Source organism: Apium graveolens, chromosome 11 (genome assembly GCF_009905375.1).
Source record: "Apium graveolens cultivar Ventura chromosome 11, ASM990537v1, whole genome shotgun sequence".
NCBI lineage: Eukaryota > Viridiplantae > Streptophyta > Magnoliopsida > Apiales > Apiaceae > Apium > Apium graveolens.
Genome location: NC_133657.1, coordinates 202,292,833 through 202,311,175, shown reverse-complemented (window position 1 = coordinate 202,311,175; position 18,343 = coordinate 202,292,833). Strand labels below are relative to the sequence as shown.

Genomic DNA, 18,343 nt, shown 5'->3' with positions numbered 1-18,343 from the left:
TTGCAGGTGCTAGCTAGTAAAATCAACCTTGTGTATCTTTGTATACAGAAGAATTGATGCATATTATAATTAAAAAATGGAGCCAAGATGGGACACATTTAACCAGACCTGCCATTTCTAATCTAGATCCAGAGGCTCCATGTGGCCACTTGCAATAGAAAAATAACTACTAACAATTTGTGTAGAAAATTTTCAGAAAATGTTAGTATTATCATTTCTAACAACCAACAAGTGGATTGTCAAACTTAAATATTGTAAACAATGCGATCATCTGTTTGCAAATAATCAATATTACTTATCTTAATACACAGAGCCTTGATGTTTATTAGAATTAATAAACAACACTGAAAGTCTAAGCAAACATGGCGCCTAGCTGGGATACATCAATTTAAATAACTGAATAAAAAATTACCAATTTGTCTGAATTGCAGGTACCAACAAGTACTTAATAGAAGGCCGCTAGAGTTCCTAACAACCTTTCTAAAGACTACGAATTTGTCTGAATTGCAGGTACCAAAAAGTATCGTATTCTTAATCAATAATCCAGCTGCTACATGTAAACATAAAATAAACAAAATCAGTTTGTATCAACTGCAGGTACTAAAAATACTTCAAAAATTGCAAAACTATAATTGTAAGTTCTGAGAGTGCACATCTGTAATTGAGCATACTTGTATATTTCAATTGCAGGGTCATACAACAGTATACTATTACCAAAAGAAGTAATAATTTGTTCGACAAATTTACGAGTAATCCGACAATACGAGAGCATACCTGGAACTCTGTATAGTGATCGAGCATCTCAATTTTCCACATGATGATCGCAGTACAAATGGCAATTACTACTAACAGGCAACCAAATTGTGGATAGTATTCCACTCTGCACATTATGTTGGGTGAAATTGTGGAATATGACAAATTATACAGGACAGAGATAAACGAGAGCACCTAAAATTCAATTTTATACAACTTAATTTTTTTATAATGAGCAAAAAAACCCTATCAAGCTAATATGGGTTCAAACTTAAATCCACTGGCCAGTTATTGTAGAGCGCCAAGTTTAGCAATTAGCCAATTAGCATGTCCTGCCTTAATTATTTGGGATACTTTATTTGATTAACAGTTATAGGATTCAATTTTTAAAATCTGATTAATCCCAATTTATTTTTCTTAAATTTAGTATATCAAGCTAAATTAAAAAAAATATTATTATTTAAAAATTTATCTAGTTAGTGTTCCCATAAATTATTTCATTTATCCTGATTATTTGATAAATGGTTATAACGTCATCCCTCAATTTAATTACCAATTTTTACAATATTGGACCTATCGTAGACGGCTGAACCGAGTACAAATGGGGGTAAACTGTTTAAGAGCAGGGGAGGATTTAGAAAGGAGATCGGAGAGACGTGTTCCCTAAAACAAATTATGCTTTTTCATCTATAATTTTTTTTGAAAATATAAATAAGTGCTCCCAACAATTCAAAAATTTAAGAATGTATTTATAAAATATAATCGGCCTCCTCCCTCAGGAAAGTATACGCCCCTGCCTGGAAGAGAAAGAATATTGTATAACCTCAACTAGCAAATTGAGGAAAGGTAGCTAGGCGGCTGCAAGCAAAGACGCAACCAAAAAAGCAATACAAGCTATAGGAAGGAAACCAACCACAGAGGGACGCCACATTTGCAACAAATTCAGCAAAAAATCCAAATTACTACTTGAATAATACAACACATCTCTTGAATAATCTACAGTTAATCTGATTATCACTATCGCTCTTAGTCATAAATGCAAAACGTATATAAAATGTTGGGAAAAACTTTGAGTTGAGAAAGCTAGTGTATATAGGCCGACAGGTTCTGCAGAAAAACTCAAACCGATACCAGTTTTTCCCTTTCAGCAACTCATGCATCTTCGATTCAAATTTTAGTTCAAATTGACCTGTAATTGAAAGTTCTTAAAATCTGCAATGGAAGTCACAAATATGAAAGAGTAGTTCATCATAAGAAGTTAATATATCCGATAAATTTGAACTGGTTAGACATCCGATTCAATGTGAAGGAGAGTTTCGTTATAACGGTGGACTTTATCAGATTCCATCTCCAATTTAGCTTTGGCAATAGCAACATCATACAAAGCATGTAAGTAGCCCATAATTATATCTTATTTTTATATGTGTGTGAATATATGAATGTCCGATTGAATATCAGTCAAGTTAATAGAAGAAAATATTTGCAGGTAGTAAAATCAACCTTGCTTATCTTTGTATACAGAGAATTGATGCACATTATAATTAAAAAATGGAGCCAAGATAGGACACTTTTAACTAGACCTGCCATTTCTAATCTAGATCCAGAGGCTCCATGTGGCCACTTGCAATAGAAAAATAAGCAATACCAATTTGTGTAGTATTATAATTTCTAACAACTAACAAGTGGATTGTCAAACTTAAATATTGTAAACAATGCGATCATCTGTTTGCAAATAATCAACATTACTTATTATCTTAGTACACAGAGCCTTGATGTATATTAAAATCAATAAAACAACACCGAGAGTCTAAGCAAACATGGCACTTTCTAATCTAAAGTCCACATACTACATGTGGTGAGATATGTAAGAGGAGGACGTCTAATGACTGATAAACAATACCAATTAGTATGAATTACAGGTACCAAGAAGTACTTAAACAAAGGCTAATAGAGTTCCTAACAACCTTTCTAAAGACTTTAAATAGGCGAAAAAGTCAAATTATCGTATTTTTAATCTAGAATCCACCTGCTACATGTGGACATAGAATAAACAAAATCAGTTTCTATCAACTGCAGGTAATTAAAATACCTAGAAAATTGCCACTATCGTTTACTCAAAATTACTAAACTCAAACTATAATTGTAAGTTCTGAGAGTGCACATTGGTAATCGAGCATACTTTATATTTCATTTGTTAGTACTCTGTACAGTGATCGACAGTACAAATTAGACATCCAAGTAATCCGTAAGCATACCTGGAACTCTGTATAGTGATCGAGTATCTCAATCCAATAACTTTCATCAACTACTGTCCACATGCCGATGATGCCTTAATACAGTAATCTTGTGGCACAAATGGCAACAGATTCCTTATACTCCAATATGGTGGCAATCATAAAGTTTTCGACATGAGTTAGGAATGAAATTGTGTGCGATCAAAGAGGCATTATAATTAGGCAATTCATCAATGATTTACATGTTATACATAACAGAGATAAACAAGAGAACCTAAAGTTCAATCTTATAAAACTCACAATTAAAATCAGCTAAAATCAAAAACTCCATTAAAATTCGCGTTCAATTAAAATCAGCCAAAATCAACAACAATCGTTCATAATCAATGAATTGTTACGAATCCTTTAAAATCCCAATTGAATAAATTTTAATCTTATAAAACTTACAAATCACGTAGATATAATGTAACTTTTTTATGATGGGAAAACAAACCCTAGCCACTTAGGGTTCAAAATTAAAAGCCTCGGGCCAGTTGCTGTAGGGGGGCAAGTTTAGTTTAGCACCTACTGAATTATTTGGAATATTTTATTTTATTTGATTATTGATTAAAGAGTTATTAGATTCAATTTTTAGAATCGGATTAATCCAATTTTTTCTTCTTAAATTTAGTGTATCAAGCTAAATAAAGATTAATTATGTCTATTGTTTTAAATATATTTGATTGGCATTCTGATATATTATTTCATTTATCGTGATTATTTGATAAATTATTATACGGCATTCCTTGATTCAGTTACCAATTTTTACAATATTGTGATTGTTTTAGATGGGTGAACATGATAAAAATTGGGTAAATAAGTCCATACGAACGGTTTTCGCTAGGAACAGGGGAGGATCCGGTATAAAAGAAAGTTAAAAATAATAATTTTTGGTGAAAATTAACAAAAATAATAATTTATGAAAAGGATAGCTAATATTAACAATTGTAATATTCAATTGATCCCAAAGAATAAATGAGTAATATCTATATAAAATACTCTATTGACATATTTGTTTTGTAAAGATATATTATAATGGATACCCATTAAAAAATAGGTATCTTAAAATAAAAAATTGAGATATCCAATTCATAAATGCATATATCCTATAAAAGAAGATACCTAATTCAAATAGGTATCCTATCGGGTATAAACTATTAACTTTGGGTCGTTTAGTTCAAGATGTGATATCGAGTTGGAATCAAGAATTTGGTTAAAGTAGTATGGATATCAAGTATCATATCTAATATCACTCAAAGTTTCATATTTGAAGCGAGTTTTCAAGAAACTGCTCGAGTTTTAGCAAAAACAGCTCTACGGGGTCTTGGTTGAGTACCGAAATGAATATTTTTAATTTAAAATATGTTAATTCAATAATTTTATTTTAATTAAATATATTAATTTTATTAATATTATTTAAATATATTTTAGGTTCATAGATTTCTTTCAGTATTAAACATAAATATTTAATTGCTTAAATAGAAATTAAAATAATAAAATTAAAGTTGATCCTCATATCCCTTCCACATACCCACCTCCCTACTTGGGTATGAAAAACCCATATCTTGGGGGTTTGACGAATGGGTATGAAATTTTATTTTTTTAACCAAACATGCATAGGGTTGTAATGACCGAAACCCAAACCTGATTCCAGAAATTAGCGAAACAAACCACCCCTTAAAATGGGTGTTCTCGTTAATCTTTCAAACTTAAAACCCAATCTAATAAGGTAGCTAGGCCGCGGCTGCAAGCAAAGACGCAACCAAAACAGCAACACAAGCTATAAGCAGGATACCAACACAAGCTATAAGCAGGATGCAACAAATTCAGCAAAAAAATCCAAAGTACTACTTGAATAATACAACATATCACTTGAATAATTTACAGCACATCATATATAAAGTGCAGACAATATCCATTTTTTCTCCACCAATAACCATCTTCAAGATTATCAATATCGCTCTTAGTATAAAAAGAAAAACGTTTATAAATTGTTGAGAAAAACGTATATAGGTCGACAGGTTCTGCAGAAAACCTCAAACCGATACCAGTTTTTCCCTTTCACTACTCAAAGAAGAACGTTATGATGATAAATAACATCAGGCAATGAACTGCTGAGAAAGTTTCCATATTACATCAAATGAAACTAAAGCCAAACATGACAGTGACAATAATGTCTATTGCTGTTAAGGAATAAAACAGGGATTCCACGGGTGCTACATCTTCCCGCTTAACAAGTCATATCTTTACTTGTGTGGTCATGTATTATACATCAAGATACTATCTTCATTCCTCAGTACTGTACGGTACACCATCTTGATCAATAGAACAATGATGAGAAGAAAGAAGAGGGAACCGATTACACTAACTGTAATGGCGAGGGCTGGTGAATGGGATAACACCACATAAGTTCCTGCAATAAATGTCAACATCATAGCCATTACAGAAACTATGTTGAGCACAGTCGATGCAGCATTCAGTTTCGACACTTGGCCAGGATCTTCATTCATTGATTCAAGAAAGTAAAAAAACAACGAAGATGTTGACAGTAGTAGAGCTAATGCATCTGATACCATGAATGCATTAAAAGCTGTCTTTCTAGAAAGAACTACCAATCCTTCATTAACATCTCCACTCTGATAGAGACCACCCGGCATCGTAAATCCTACGGTAAAAGTTACTGTAGTTATAAGTGCGGTGACTATAATCTGGGTGTTGGTCCTCATTTTATACCTTTCTAGATCCTTCTTCCTCTGTTCATGCTTTTCATCCATCAACAATTTTTTGTGTTCCTCAAATTTCACATCTTTTTTCTTTCTTTTACTTTGTGAAATTTTATTACTTCTCCAAGCATCTGTTTTCTTCTCTGTTCTTTTGGGCCAAAGCTTCCAAACTGATTGATTAGTTTGGACACTATCAAGTGCAATTTTAATATGCACCTACAAAGGACATAAAAGTAATTACCAATTAACTTAATTTGGAGACATGATCCTTTATTATTCAGACTGTGATAAGCCCTCAGAAGTATCAAATAAGTTAATGCAATTAAATCTCTCCTCGGCACCTCTGATGCAACTAGCCAAAGAGCAAAGTTAACAAAACTGGAAGGTAAACAAGGCTAACCGTTTACTACATACTGATACTAAACAAGACTAAAAGTTTCAAATGTTGCAGTCCTTTGCTATGTTTCTGTTAAAAGAGGACAAAAAACTGGTTTTCATAAACTAGTAAAAAAGAAAAGTGAGGTTTTTAAGGTACCTGATCGGCAACAATCTCATCTTTAACATACAGCATATCTCGAGGAGTAAAATCCTTCTTGTTTTTTGCCATTGTATCAAGTCCTTTATGTTTTATTAGTTCCGGAATAAAACAACCATGGGAGATAAGTAGATGGAGAGGAGTGTCGCCATTGATGTCGTGATGTTTCAAAATCTTGCTCTTGTACTTCTCAGGACAATATTTCAAAATGCCTTGTACCATCTCTTTATTATTGTCAGCTGCTGCCAAATGTAATATGTTTTGACCATCTTTGTTAACAGCTGTGAACGGAGAGTTAGCATCTAAGGATGCAGAAGACGAATCTGGCCATGTTTGACTGCTACATCAAATGGCGTTGATACCATCTCTCCATACACGAATTGGTGTCCAACTTCTTCTTGTGCTTCTATTATAGCACCAATTATGGAATCAAATTCGTGATATGCAGCATAGTGAAGTGGTGACCACCCATTATCTTCTTCAAAAGTTACAATGTTTTTGGAATCTTCCAAGAGACTTAATACAGAGTCTGAAAAAAACTAATATGTCAAGTACATATCAAGCAAAATTCAAAACAAAAAATGCATGCAATAAACTTCAATTTGATTCATTACATAGTTGTGAAAAAATAAAAAATCACAAATGGTGTATTACTTGGTTTGTTAATTATGAAGATAATTTGATTTCAGATTTGATCAGTAGACCATTTGTGACTGTAATTATGTAATTTTATACCATGAAGGATATGATAACAACAGCTAAATTTAATACAGTATACACATGTAGGCTCTGTACTTTTAATAGTACATACCTTCATCAAGCCTTTTAATAGCAAGAATCAACTCAAGCACATCTCTATGCTCAGGGCTGATTCCAACTTGGTAGGTTTGAGAGAGTAATTTGACAATATTATCACTATACCCATTATCTATTGCTTTGTAGATTAAATGCCTGAGACCATTTCTTTTAATTTCACGACCATGCTGATAGGATGGATCTTCCTGTAGTATCAGTTTAACAGCATCCACATAATTTCTCTCTACCGCCAGTTGTAAGACAGTGCTTCCCAACTCGTCTGTTCTACTAAACAATGCCTCAAAATCTGCATTACTCGAACGTTTGGCTGCATGAACGATCATCCTAATCATTTCGTTCGCTCCTTCTGTCACTATTAAGTCAAGTACAAATGATATTATACAAGAATATTACATTCATATGTTGTCAGATAAAAATATTTACTTTATTTACTTATGATCTATGAAGTTATGTGAAAAGCTAAAAAAAATCTAATATTGGATATTTTTCTATTATGGTTAAATTATCCATTATAAAAGGTTTAAACTTTCAATATCTCGGATGGGATTTTTGAAGTGAAACATATTCTAACCCATAAATTATGTACGCATTGTAATAAAGTACTCTAAGGCTTAATAAAATTAATTCTTACATCTATGTATAGTATACTAGGTACCTTGGCTGATATTATGAATAAGAGCATGCAAAGCAGTTGTCCTACCACCAGGACCATCTAAAGACACAGCCGTGCAAGTCGTACAGATCTCCTTAATTATATCTCTGTACCCATTTTCCGCAGCTATGAAGAATGGAGTTTTGCCTTCGATGTTTTTAACATGGCTATCATTTGGATCGGCTCCTACTAGGAGCTTAACAATTGCCGTGTTACCATTAAGGACTGCTAAGTGTAATGCGGTGTTCTGGTTTGGAGAATTAGCATGCCTAATTAGATCCTGACAAGAGCTAAGTGTATTATGGGTATCATCATTGGCTGACGAAGTAGCTGGCAAATGTCTTGCAGCCTCAATGAGAGCCTCGACCACTTGAGTGTGTCCATGATGTGCTGCAAGGTGTAGTGCAGTTTGTTTTGATGTATCCAGCATGACCAAAAGGTTTTTGTTTGCAAACTCCCTCACAATATACCCTACATGTTCTGTAACTCCTCTCGCCGATTCTACGTGAAGGATAGTTTTTCCTTCTTCCTGCTGCAGTCTATCTGTTTCCATCTCCAATGCAGCTTGGGAAATAGGATCTCCAGCAATGGCATCCGCAAAACAATTGGCAACGGCATGACTATCTTGCCTCATCCCTGCATGCTTTTCATGTATCATCAGGTTTGCTTGTTTCTTAAAACTCGCATCTTTTCTCTCTCGTTTACTAACTGTGAGCACTGAACTTGAAAAAATATCCCTTTTCTGATGAATTTGAATATGATCAAGAGCAATTTTGATTTGTACCTATAGATAAAGGACCGACAATTAATTACCAATTATCAATATCAACCATATGGTCGGTAAAACAAAACTGATTTATTGAGCCTGTAAAGAATCTTATTCAAAATGTGGTCATTTCTAAATTTGGTCCGTCATTGTAAAAGTTCGATTCTCATAAACAACAATATTTATTATTATATCCTACTAATCCGTTGTGCAGTAGTATTTTTTTTGTCAGGCTATGTGTTGTAGTTTGATTCCAATGAACAACATACTAATTATTATATTTAATATACCTATTAAATATTATTTATGTTTTCTATTTGAATAATGGTGTCACTATATTTAAGAATGTGCATAACATATTGGTTCAGTAGATGATATAGTTAAGAATAAATTTGTCAATAGTTTGGATTTGATTCATCATCAAATTTTCGACCATACGGGTAAGATGCTAAAGGCGAAGGGCTACGGTTGATTCATCATCAAATTTTCGACCATACGAGTAAGATGCTAATGGCGAAGGGCAACATTTTGGTAAATGTGAATGTAAATAGTTACCTTATCACACACGTCGTAAGCAAGATTAAAGGGGCTAAATAGTAACCTTATCACGTACTCACTTTGTGCAAGATTAAAGGTTCTAAATTTTGATCCCGAATGCACCGTAGAAATATAAATCTAGGATAAAACATAAGATTAAATCTTTTGTTCTTGTTTTTGGTCAAATTAAGCTAAGCCTAATCAAAGAGACTAGTTTTAGTAGGTTAATATAAAATGAAAAGAAAAAGAAGTTCAAGTTTTCGACGTACCTGATCGCCAATGATTTGATCGTTAACATACAACATATCAGGAGGAGTCCATCTGTTGTTATTTTCCACCCTTGTATTAAGTCCTTCGTATTTTAAGAGCTCCGGAACCAAGCAACCACGTCTGATAAGAAGGTGAAGAGCTGTATCACCGTTGTTGTCCTGCTTATTCACGAACTCATTCTTATATTCTTCTGAACAATATTTTAAAATTCCTTGTATCATCTTTTTTTTACTTTGCAATGCCGCTAAATGTAGTATATTTTGTCCTTTTTTATCAACATTGGTAAACGCTGAAGACGAAGATGGCCATAATTGCATGAGAAGTATTACGGTAGAAGTATATCCTCTCTCGACTGCTACATGAAAGGGTGTTGATAACATTTCTTGATACAAAAATTCATGTCCAAACTTTACCTGAGCTTTTAATATAGGTTTAATTATTGAAACAAATTCGTGATATGCTGCATGATGAAGAGTTGTCCACCCCAAATTGTCAACAAAGGTCACAAGGCCCCTGTCATGACCATTCAACAGGCCCAAGACGATTTCTGAAAAGAAATGTTGTGATGGAATTATATTTATTTTCTACAATTTGGTGGGTTTTCAAATCGTCAAACGATAGTTTAAGTTGTTAATTACTCTACAACCTAGTTGCTTTTGTTTTTCTTCTAATACCATTTTACTCAATTTAATCCTTTTTCTAGAATAGGGTATCCCGGAATTTCATCCTAATAAGATTATATTACATCTATAAATAAAAAATTTATACACGCTAGTTTACAATTTTTTCATATTCAGATTGACATTTTATTTTATTGTAAAAAAATCGGTTTACATTTTAATTTTACATACAGAGCCTTTTATATTATAACTTGTATTAAGTATTTAACTGGAGACATGTTTATTAGTACCTTTTTCACGCCATCTAATAGCTGAAAGTAGACTCGCTTGATTTTTCATAAAAGGTGTGGATAATTCAGCCTCAGCTCCAGCTTGATACGTGTGCGTGAGTAATTGTACCATATTCTTGTACTTCTTATCCTCGGCTTTGTAAATTAAAGTCATTAGACTACTTAAATTTTCGCCAATCCAATGATCTTCATAGGCGGGATTTCGTACATCTAGCAATAATTCGACCACTCCCACGTAATTTCGCTCCACTGCCAATTCCAAGATAGTTTGTTTGTTCTCGTCAAATCGAGAAAATACTCCATCTGCCAAAATTTTATGTAATCGGTGCTCGCTGATGCCCTCGTACTTTAGAATAAGTTTATCCTTCGATACATCAATTATCATTTCAATAACGTCTCTAACTTCCTTCTTCACTGTAAGAAAAGTTAAATTATTACGATAAAATCCCCTTATAATAGCATCACAATACTAGTCCAATATTACAGTTTAGATGTTTTGCAGATAAAATTTTGAATCACCATACAAGAACAGAAACAGAACCAGATGTTAATTTACATTAGTTTAATATGTAATAGTTTAATGTAATTAAGCAAATATACAGCTGCTTGCCTGCTTCTGAGTTCTCTTTGTCTATATCAGAATATAAAATAAAGTGTAATGAATATGTTAAATCATGGATGCAACACATTTAATTAGCAAATTAAGATCTTGGATTTTAAGAACAGTGAACTACGTTATGTGAGGAATTATGACTTTAATAAGTGAAGAAAATGTAAGCCTAATACACGTTCTTTGTACAGATTATGGTATGAACAAAAAATAACTATGCCAATTAACGTTTTATACAACATACCTTCGTCAAGATTTTTTACAACAGCATGCAAAGCAGTAAATCTACCACCTGGACCATCCAAATTCCATCGAGCAGCAGTGCAAGTTGTACACATCATCTTTGCAATATCAGCATACCCACTTTCTGCAGATATGTAGAATGGTGTTTTCCCTTTGTTGTTTGGAATACCTGGATAACTTGGATCGGACTCTGCTAAAAGTTTAGCAGTAGCCAAGTTACCTTGCAAAACTGCTATGTGCAAGGCAGAGTTCATATCTTTATCACCTTTCCTAAGAAAAGCTTTAAAAGAAGTATTTGGATTATCTGAAGCAGAAGAAAGCAAGCGTCTAGCTGCATTAATGATGACCTCAACCACTTCAATGCCATGGTTGCTATTCTTAACAGCAGCATGCAAAGCAGTACTACCATCAGGACCATCAAAATTTAATGGAGATGTGCAAGTTGTACATATCACCTTCACTATATCCGTATACCCTTTTTCAACAGCTATGTAGATTGGAGATTTACCTTCATTGTCTGGAATATGTCTATCCGTAGGGTCGGCGTCTACTAATAGCTTAACAATAGCCACATGATCTTTCTTAACTGCTACATGTAAGGCAGTCTCCGAATCTTGATCCGCATTCCTAAGAAAAGCTTGGAAAGAAGTTATTGAATTATCATTAGCTGAAGGAGCCAAGTGTCGAGCTGCATCAATGAGGACCTCAACCACTTCAGTGTGTCCAAATTTTGCAGCACAGACAAGTGCATTCTCTTGTTGATTACCCAGCTTGGCCAGAAGATTTTTGTTTCCAAACTCTCTTAAAATGAATCGCACACGTTCTGTATTTCCATTTATGGATTCAATATGAAGGACACTTTGGTCATCTTTATTGAGGATATCAGCTTCCATCTCCAATTTAGCCATGGCATCAGCGTTTCCGGCAACGGCAGAGGCATACAAAGCATCTCTATCCACAATTTTATAAAGTGTTCCACCAGGGCTCTTAACTATATACAAAAATATGCCAAATCGTGGAGTTAACACATTTAGCAAATTGAAATTTAGGTATAATTAGAGAGGTGGACAGTGTTATGTTTTTAGAACAGTGAACTACCCTCTATTACCAAATTATCATGGAATTGAATCAAAAAAAAAAAATTAACAAAAAAAAATGGATTTAGCATAAAAAAATAAACAGAACTACGTTATATCATTTACGTTTCACATATTTTTCTTATAAAAAAAGTCTTATACAAGGCATACCTTGGTGGAGATTGTTAATACGCAGAGCAGTACTACCATGAGGTCCGTCCAAAGATGGAGCTGTGCAAATTGTAGAGATGATCTCTACTATTTCCGTATACCCTCTTTCCACAGCTATGAACATTGGAGTTTTACCTTCATTGTTTTGTGTATGTCTATCGGTAGGGTCAGCCTCTACCAATAGTTTGACAATAGCTACGTTTCTTCTCATGACTGCTGCATGTAAGGGGGTGTACATACGGTTATCACCTTGCCTAACAAATGCTTGAAAGGAAGATCCCGGAAAATGGCGTCTAGCTGCATCAATGAGGACCTCAACCACTTCAGTGTGTCCGCCGCATAATATAGCGGAGAGAAGTGCAGTTTCTTTAAATGTAGTAAGCTTGGGCAAAAGATTTTTGTTTGCAAACTCCCTCAGAATGAATCGCACACGTTCTGAATTTCCAGACACGGATTCAATATGAAGGATAGTTTCGTCTTTATAGTTCAGTATATCAGCTTCCATCTCCAATTTAGACATAGCATCAGCATTTCCATCAGTAGCAGCGGCATACAAAGCATCTCTATTTATTATTTTATAGAGTGTTCCACCGGCGCTCTTAACTATATATAATGATGTGTCAAATTGTGGATTTAACACGTTTAGCAAATTGAAATCTAGGTATAATTAAGGAGGTATCATCATGGAAATGAATTGAAGAAAATTAGAACAAAAAAGAAAATGAATTTGGCATTAAAAAAAACAAAAAGAACTATATACATTTGAAGAAAAAAGAGTCGCGAGGCATACCTTTGTCTAGATTGTAACGCAGAGCAATCCTGCCACCAGGTCCTTCCAAAGATGGAGCTGCGCAAGTTGTAGAGATTATCTCTACCACATCTTTCAACCCTTCTTCCACAGCTATGAACATTGGTGTCTTACCTTGTTTGTTTAGAATGTGTCTATCAGTAGAATCGGCCTCTACTAAAAGCTTAACAATCGCTACGTTTCCTCTCATGACTGCTGCATGCAAGGCGGTGTCCCCATCTTTATCATATCGCCTAAGAAAAGTTTGAAAGGAAGTTTTCGGAAAATGTCGTCTAGCTGCTTCAATGATGACCTCAGCCACTTCTGTATGTCCTCCATGTATAGCCAAGTGAAGTGCAGTATGTTTAGATTTAGTAAGCTTGGCCAAAAGATTTTTGTTTACAAACTCACTCAAAATGTATCGCACCCGTTCTGTATTTCCTCTTTTGGATTCAGTATGAAGGATAGTGTATCTCTTTTCGTACAGCCTATTTGCTCTCTCCTCCAACTGAGCTCTGGCATCAGCATCTCCGGCAATAGCAGCATCATACAAAGCATCTAATTCATCCATTATTATATCAAATTTCTTCAAGACTTGTGGGATATATAAATGCGTGTGTATATATAATGTCCGACTAAATCACTACGGTTGATAGAAAAAAATATTTGCAGGTGCTAGTAAAATCAACCCTTGCTCATATCTTTATATAAAGAGAATTGAACAACACTTAACCAGACCAGCCCGGCCATTCACATGCTACATGCATGTTGCAGGTTTACTGAAAAAATAAATAAGCAATACTAATTTGTACTGAAAGCTCTGAATGTTTTTATTACATAAAACTTCTAAGAACTTATAACTGGGTTGTTAAGTAAAAATATTATAAACAGTGCGATAATCTTTATAGACATATAGAGGCTTGATTATATAAAATTCATAAACATCTGAAAGTCTAAACGAACATGGCGCCTAGCTGTAATACATAACCAGACCCCTTTACTAATAAAGATTCCAAATGGTACAAACTGTAAGAACACATAAACTAGCAAATGAACTCTAGGCTGTGTTGGAACTGTTGCTGTAGAATAAGTAATACAAAATCTAAATTTTAATAAAATATTATAAACACCTTGAAATTGGTTAAAAAGTCAAATGTTTAGCATAAATTTAGAATCAACATCCGGTTAATCTTTTACTATTATAATAGCCAAGTCAACCCAAATGCAATTTAACACGTACCGAGAAAACTATGATTTATTTTATCATCGCAATGCTAAATTTTAAACCAATCAAATTATATCAAAGATTTTCCATATTTATTATCTTCACCCTACTATACTAACCATGGTTAGTTAATAATTCTAATTTGAATATCTTTTACTTGATTTAACATATCTATACATTATATAATTTTTGTTTCTCGCCGTCAATTCTGTTCAATTCTAGGGTTAGGGGTTTGCGAAGGTGCTGCGTACCTCTCTGATTTGTTTAATTGGTTGAGGGATTCGCAACGGGCAAACTGGTCAACGAGAAGGGCTCAACTAATCCAATAAGGTCGGACGAGAAGGGCTTAACTAATTCAATGAGTTAAGATTTTCACGGCATAGATAAGTCCCATGTGAAAAAAACCATGGGCCAAGATACTGTCTCGCTTACTTTGGCGTACTTTTATGTATTATTGTATAATACCCTGTACCTAGAACACATATTTGTGCACACACATATCTAATACCTTTAACATTTATCTAAAAAAATATAAATTCCAGAAAGTGGAGCTGGCCAGGAAAACTAATTCCTAATAAAAGTCTATGACCTAAACATTTAATGATTCAGAATTTCTGATAACATATTTATAACACATTCTCTTAATTATTTAATACTCTGCAAAAGTCTCCTAAATTAATTAGTACCACAATTATCATCTCTGACAGCTGCATACTTGTAGCTCCAGCTTGTTAGAATCTTTCCACAAATTAGTGGAATTCAACTGACAGCTACATTAACTTGTTTTGATAGTCAGTGCATAAAAGACACTTCACCTTGCTTTATGCAGGAGATTCTGTAATTAATAATTGCATAGAAAGAAATGTCTAATAACACAACAATAATGGAGCCGAAATGAACCTTACAATTTCGTGATAATTTATGCAATGAGATAAAAGACGCATCTCAAGTGTCAAAGCAAAAAATTAATAAATATACCTGGCTACCCGTCTTCTGCAAATTCCTGCTTCTTTCAAAATTTCCCCCTGTTCCGGTAACTCGCTTTGGTACTGCTGCAACATGTTGTTACTCCAGTCCCTACTGTGTAATGCCAGTGAAAAGGTTAACGATTAGATGATGATATAAGATAATTAAACTAACGATTAGGTGAAGACATTAGGTGATTAAACTGATTGAACAAAAGATTTTCAGGACGCAGAGTCTTAAATTCTTGGAAGAACTAGAAAAGCATAAGCCATAAGTATTAGCTAAACGAGAAAGATCTAGATAGAGGAGCGACTTGTCGACTAGTCTTCTCGAAGGTACTCGGGCGTCGATGCTCGACTTGGCGCCGTGATAACCATGGCAGTGTGCATTTTACAATCTTCTTGCCTAAGAAAAGCTTGAAAGGAAGTTACCGGAAATTGTTTTTTAGCTGCTTCAATGATGACCTCGGCCATTTCGGTATGTCCACCACATGTAGCCCAGTGAAGTGCAGTTAATTTATCTTCAGAAATCCTTATCAATAGATTTTTATTTGCAAACTCCCTCAAAAGGAACCGCACATGTTCTGTATTTCCATTTCTAGATTCAAAATGAAGTATTGTTTCGCCAAATATGTTGAGTATATCAGCTTGCATCTCCAAGTTAGCTATGGCATCAGCATCACCAGCAATTGCAGCAGCATATAAAGCATCTCTTTCTATAATTTTATAGAGTGTTCTACGAGGGCTCTTAACTATATATAAAAATGTGTCAAATTGTAGACGATTATAATTTAAATAATTGAAATCTAGGTATAATGAAGGATGTGGACAATGTTATACTACACACTGAGGAATTATCATGGAATTGAATCGAAGAAAATGTCAACAACAAAGAAAATGGAATTAGCATATAAAACAGAAGGAACTACATTTGGTTTGCATAATTGTTTTTCTTCAAAAAAAAAAAAAAAGAATTGCAAGGCATACCTTGGTCGAGATATTTAATACACAGGACAGTACTACCATAAGGTCCGTCCAAAGATGGACTTGTGCAAGTTGTAGAGATTATCTCCACTATATCGTCCAACCCTTGTTCCACAGCTATGAACATTGGAGTTTTACCATCATAGTCTCGACTATGTCTATCAGTAGGGTCGGCCTCTACTAATAGCTTAACATTTGCCACATTTCCTTTCTTGACTGCTAGATGTAAGGCGGTGTCCTTTTTATAATCATCTTTCCTAAGAAAAGCTTGAAAGCAAGTTTCCGACATATGTCGTCTAGCTTCTTCAATGATAACCTCAGCCACTTCAGTATGACCAAGATCTATAGCCAATTGAAGTGCAGTTTGTTTATCAAAAGAAAGCTTGGGCAGAAGACTTTTGTTTTCAAACTCCCTCATAATGAATCGCGCACGTTCCTTTCCATTTTGAGATTCTTCATCATGGTTGATCAGTACGTCAGCTGCCAACATAGCTCCGGAAAAAGCAGCACCATACAAAGCATCTAATTCATCCATATAATTAGATCTTATATATGTCATAGTTATTTATGTCTATAGATGCAATATAATTGGATTGAATCTCTCGGATAATTATAGAAATTATTTGCAGGGGCTAGTTATTCAACATTACCTAACTTTATATATAGAGGCTTCATGTATATATAAAACACTACACTATACGGTTAACCAGACCCATTACCATTTACAAATCTATTCTAGAATCCACATGCTAATACTAATACAATACGGCCACGAATATTAAAATACTAATACTGAAAATTTTCAAACAATGTTATTAGTGGGTTGTAATTCAACTGATTAACATTACTTGTCTTTACACACAGAGGTTTGATGTATATCAAAATCCTTGTAAACACTTGTTCAGCAACTATGTACATGGGTGTTTTACCTTCATCGTTTTGAATGTGTGTATCAATAGGGTCGGCCTCCAGTAATAGCTTAACAATTGCTACGTTTCCTTTCATGACTGCAGCATCTAAGGCTGTGTTCATGTATTCATCACCTTGCCTAAGAAAAGCTTGAAATTCAGTTTCCAGTAATTGTCGTCTAGCTGCTTCAATGATGACATCAGCCACTTCAGTATGTCCGTCATATATAGCCAAATGAAGTGCAGAATATTTATATGGAGTAAGCTTGGACAAAAGATTTTTGTATGCAAACTCCCTCAAAATGAATCGCACGCGTTTTGTATTTCCTGACTCCGATTCAATGTGAAGGAGAGTTTTGCCATCATCGTTGACTGTATCAGCTTTTATCTTCAATTTAGCAATGGCTTCAGCATCTCCTACAATGGCAGCATCATACAAAACATCTAATTCATCCATAATTATATCTTATTTCAGCAAATACAAAATTGTGTGTATATATAATGTCCAATTGAAGTAGTCGGGTAAACAGAAGAATATATTTGCAGGTGCTAGTAGATCAACCTTGCATATCCTTATATACAGAGATTTGATGTATATATTATAATTAACAAATAACAACAGATGAACTAACAAAATTGGAGCCTGGCTGGGATAACTTAACCAGACCGGCCATTTGTAATACTGATACTGAAGTGATACTGAAGTTCACAAGCTACATAAGGCCACTAATATTAAAATATTAATACTGAAATTTTCAAACAATGTTATTATAAGTTCTAACAACTAATTATTGATTTGTTAAATTAATATTTTTTAAAGGTGATCATCTTTACGCAATTAATCAACATTACTTATCTTTCTACACAAAGCTTGATGTATACTAAAATCATAAACAACACTGAAAGTCTAAGCAAACAAGTTGATTAAGAATTCACATGCTAGATGTGGTTAATTTAATTATTTATCTTTATACATATAGGTATGCGAAAATCATAAACAACACTCAAAATCTAAGCAAACATATTAATTAGATGTGTCAGTTACAACTAACACAAATACTATAAAAGATGACAATATCATTGCTAACAACCTACTAGTTGACCTGTATGAATTAAACGAGAACTCTGTAAACTTACTA

The 18,343-nt window shown here is 34.0% G+C and overlaps 3 protein-coding genes across 6 annotated transcripts; all 3 read right to left on the bottom strand.

The window, feature by feature from the left end:
- Window positions 1–4,910: 4,910 nt before the first annotated feature.
- On the bottom strand, window positions 4,911–6,506 carry LOC141697374 (uncharacterized). The gene is made up of 2 exons (XM_074501705.1): window positions 6,285–6,506; window positions 4,911–5,965 (listed from the first exon to the last, which is right to left on the bottom strand). Exons 1-2 carry the CDS (start codon window positions 6,504–6,506, stop codon window positions 5,285–5,287), a joined length of 903 nt encoding a protein of 300 aa, XP_074357806.1. The 3' UTR covers window positions 4,911–5,284.
- Window positions 6,507–6,586: 80 nt separating this feature from the next.
- LOC141696526 (uncharacterized) lies at window positions 6,587–13,693 on the bottom strand. The gene is made up of 8 exons (XM_074500655.1): window positions 13,126–13,693; window positions 12,336–12,938; window positions 11,090–12,079; window positions 10,236–10,649; window positions 9,325–9,872; window positions 7,756–8,536; window positions 7,096–7,452; window positions 6,587–6,813 (listed from the first exon to the last, which is right to left on the bottom strand). Exons 1-8 carry the CDS (start codon window positions 13,691–13,693, stop codon window positions 6,587–6,589), a joined length of 4,488 nt encoding a protein of 1,495 aa, XP_074356756.1.
- LOC141697373 (uncharacterized) lies at window positions 13,542–17,910 on the bottom strand. 4 transcript variants are annotated; one of them, XM_074501703.1, is made up of 5 exons: window positions 17,226–17,910; window positions 16,300–16,818; window positions 15,745–16,064; window positions 15,326–15,427; window positions 13,542–13,680 (listed from the first exon to the last, which is right to left on the bottom strand). In XM_074501703.1, exons 1-4 carry the CDS (start codon window positions 17,659–17,661, stop codon window positions 15,425–15,427), a joined length of 1,278 nt encoding a protein of 425 aa, XP_074357804.1. In that variant the 5' UTR covers window positions 17,662–17,910; the 3' UTR covers window positions 13,542–13,680; window positions 15,326–15,424. The 4 variants fall into 4 exon arrangements, with proteins under 4 accessions (XP_074357804.1, XP_074357803.1, XP_074357802.1 ...); XM_074501702.1 differs by having other exon boundaries at window positions 15,326–16,064; window positions 17,226–17,621; window positions 17,767–17,900; XM_074501701.1 differs by having other exon boundaries at window positions 15,326–16,064.
- Window positions 17,911–18,343: the final 433 nt, after the last annotated feature.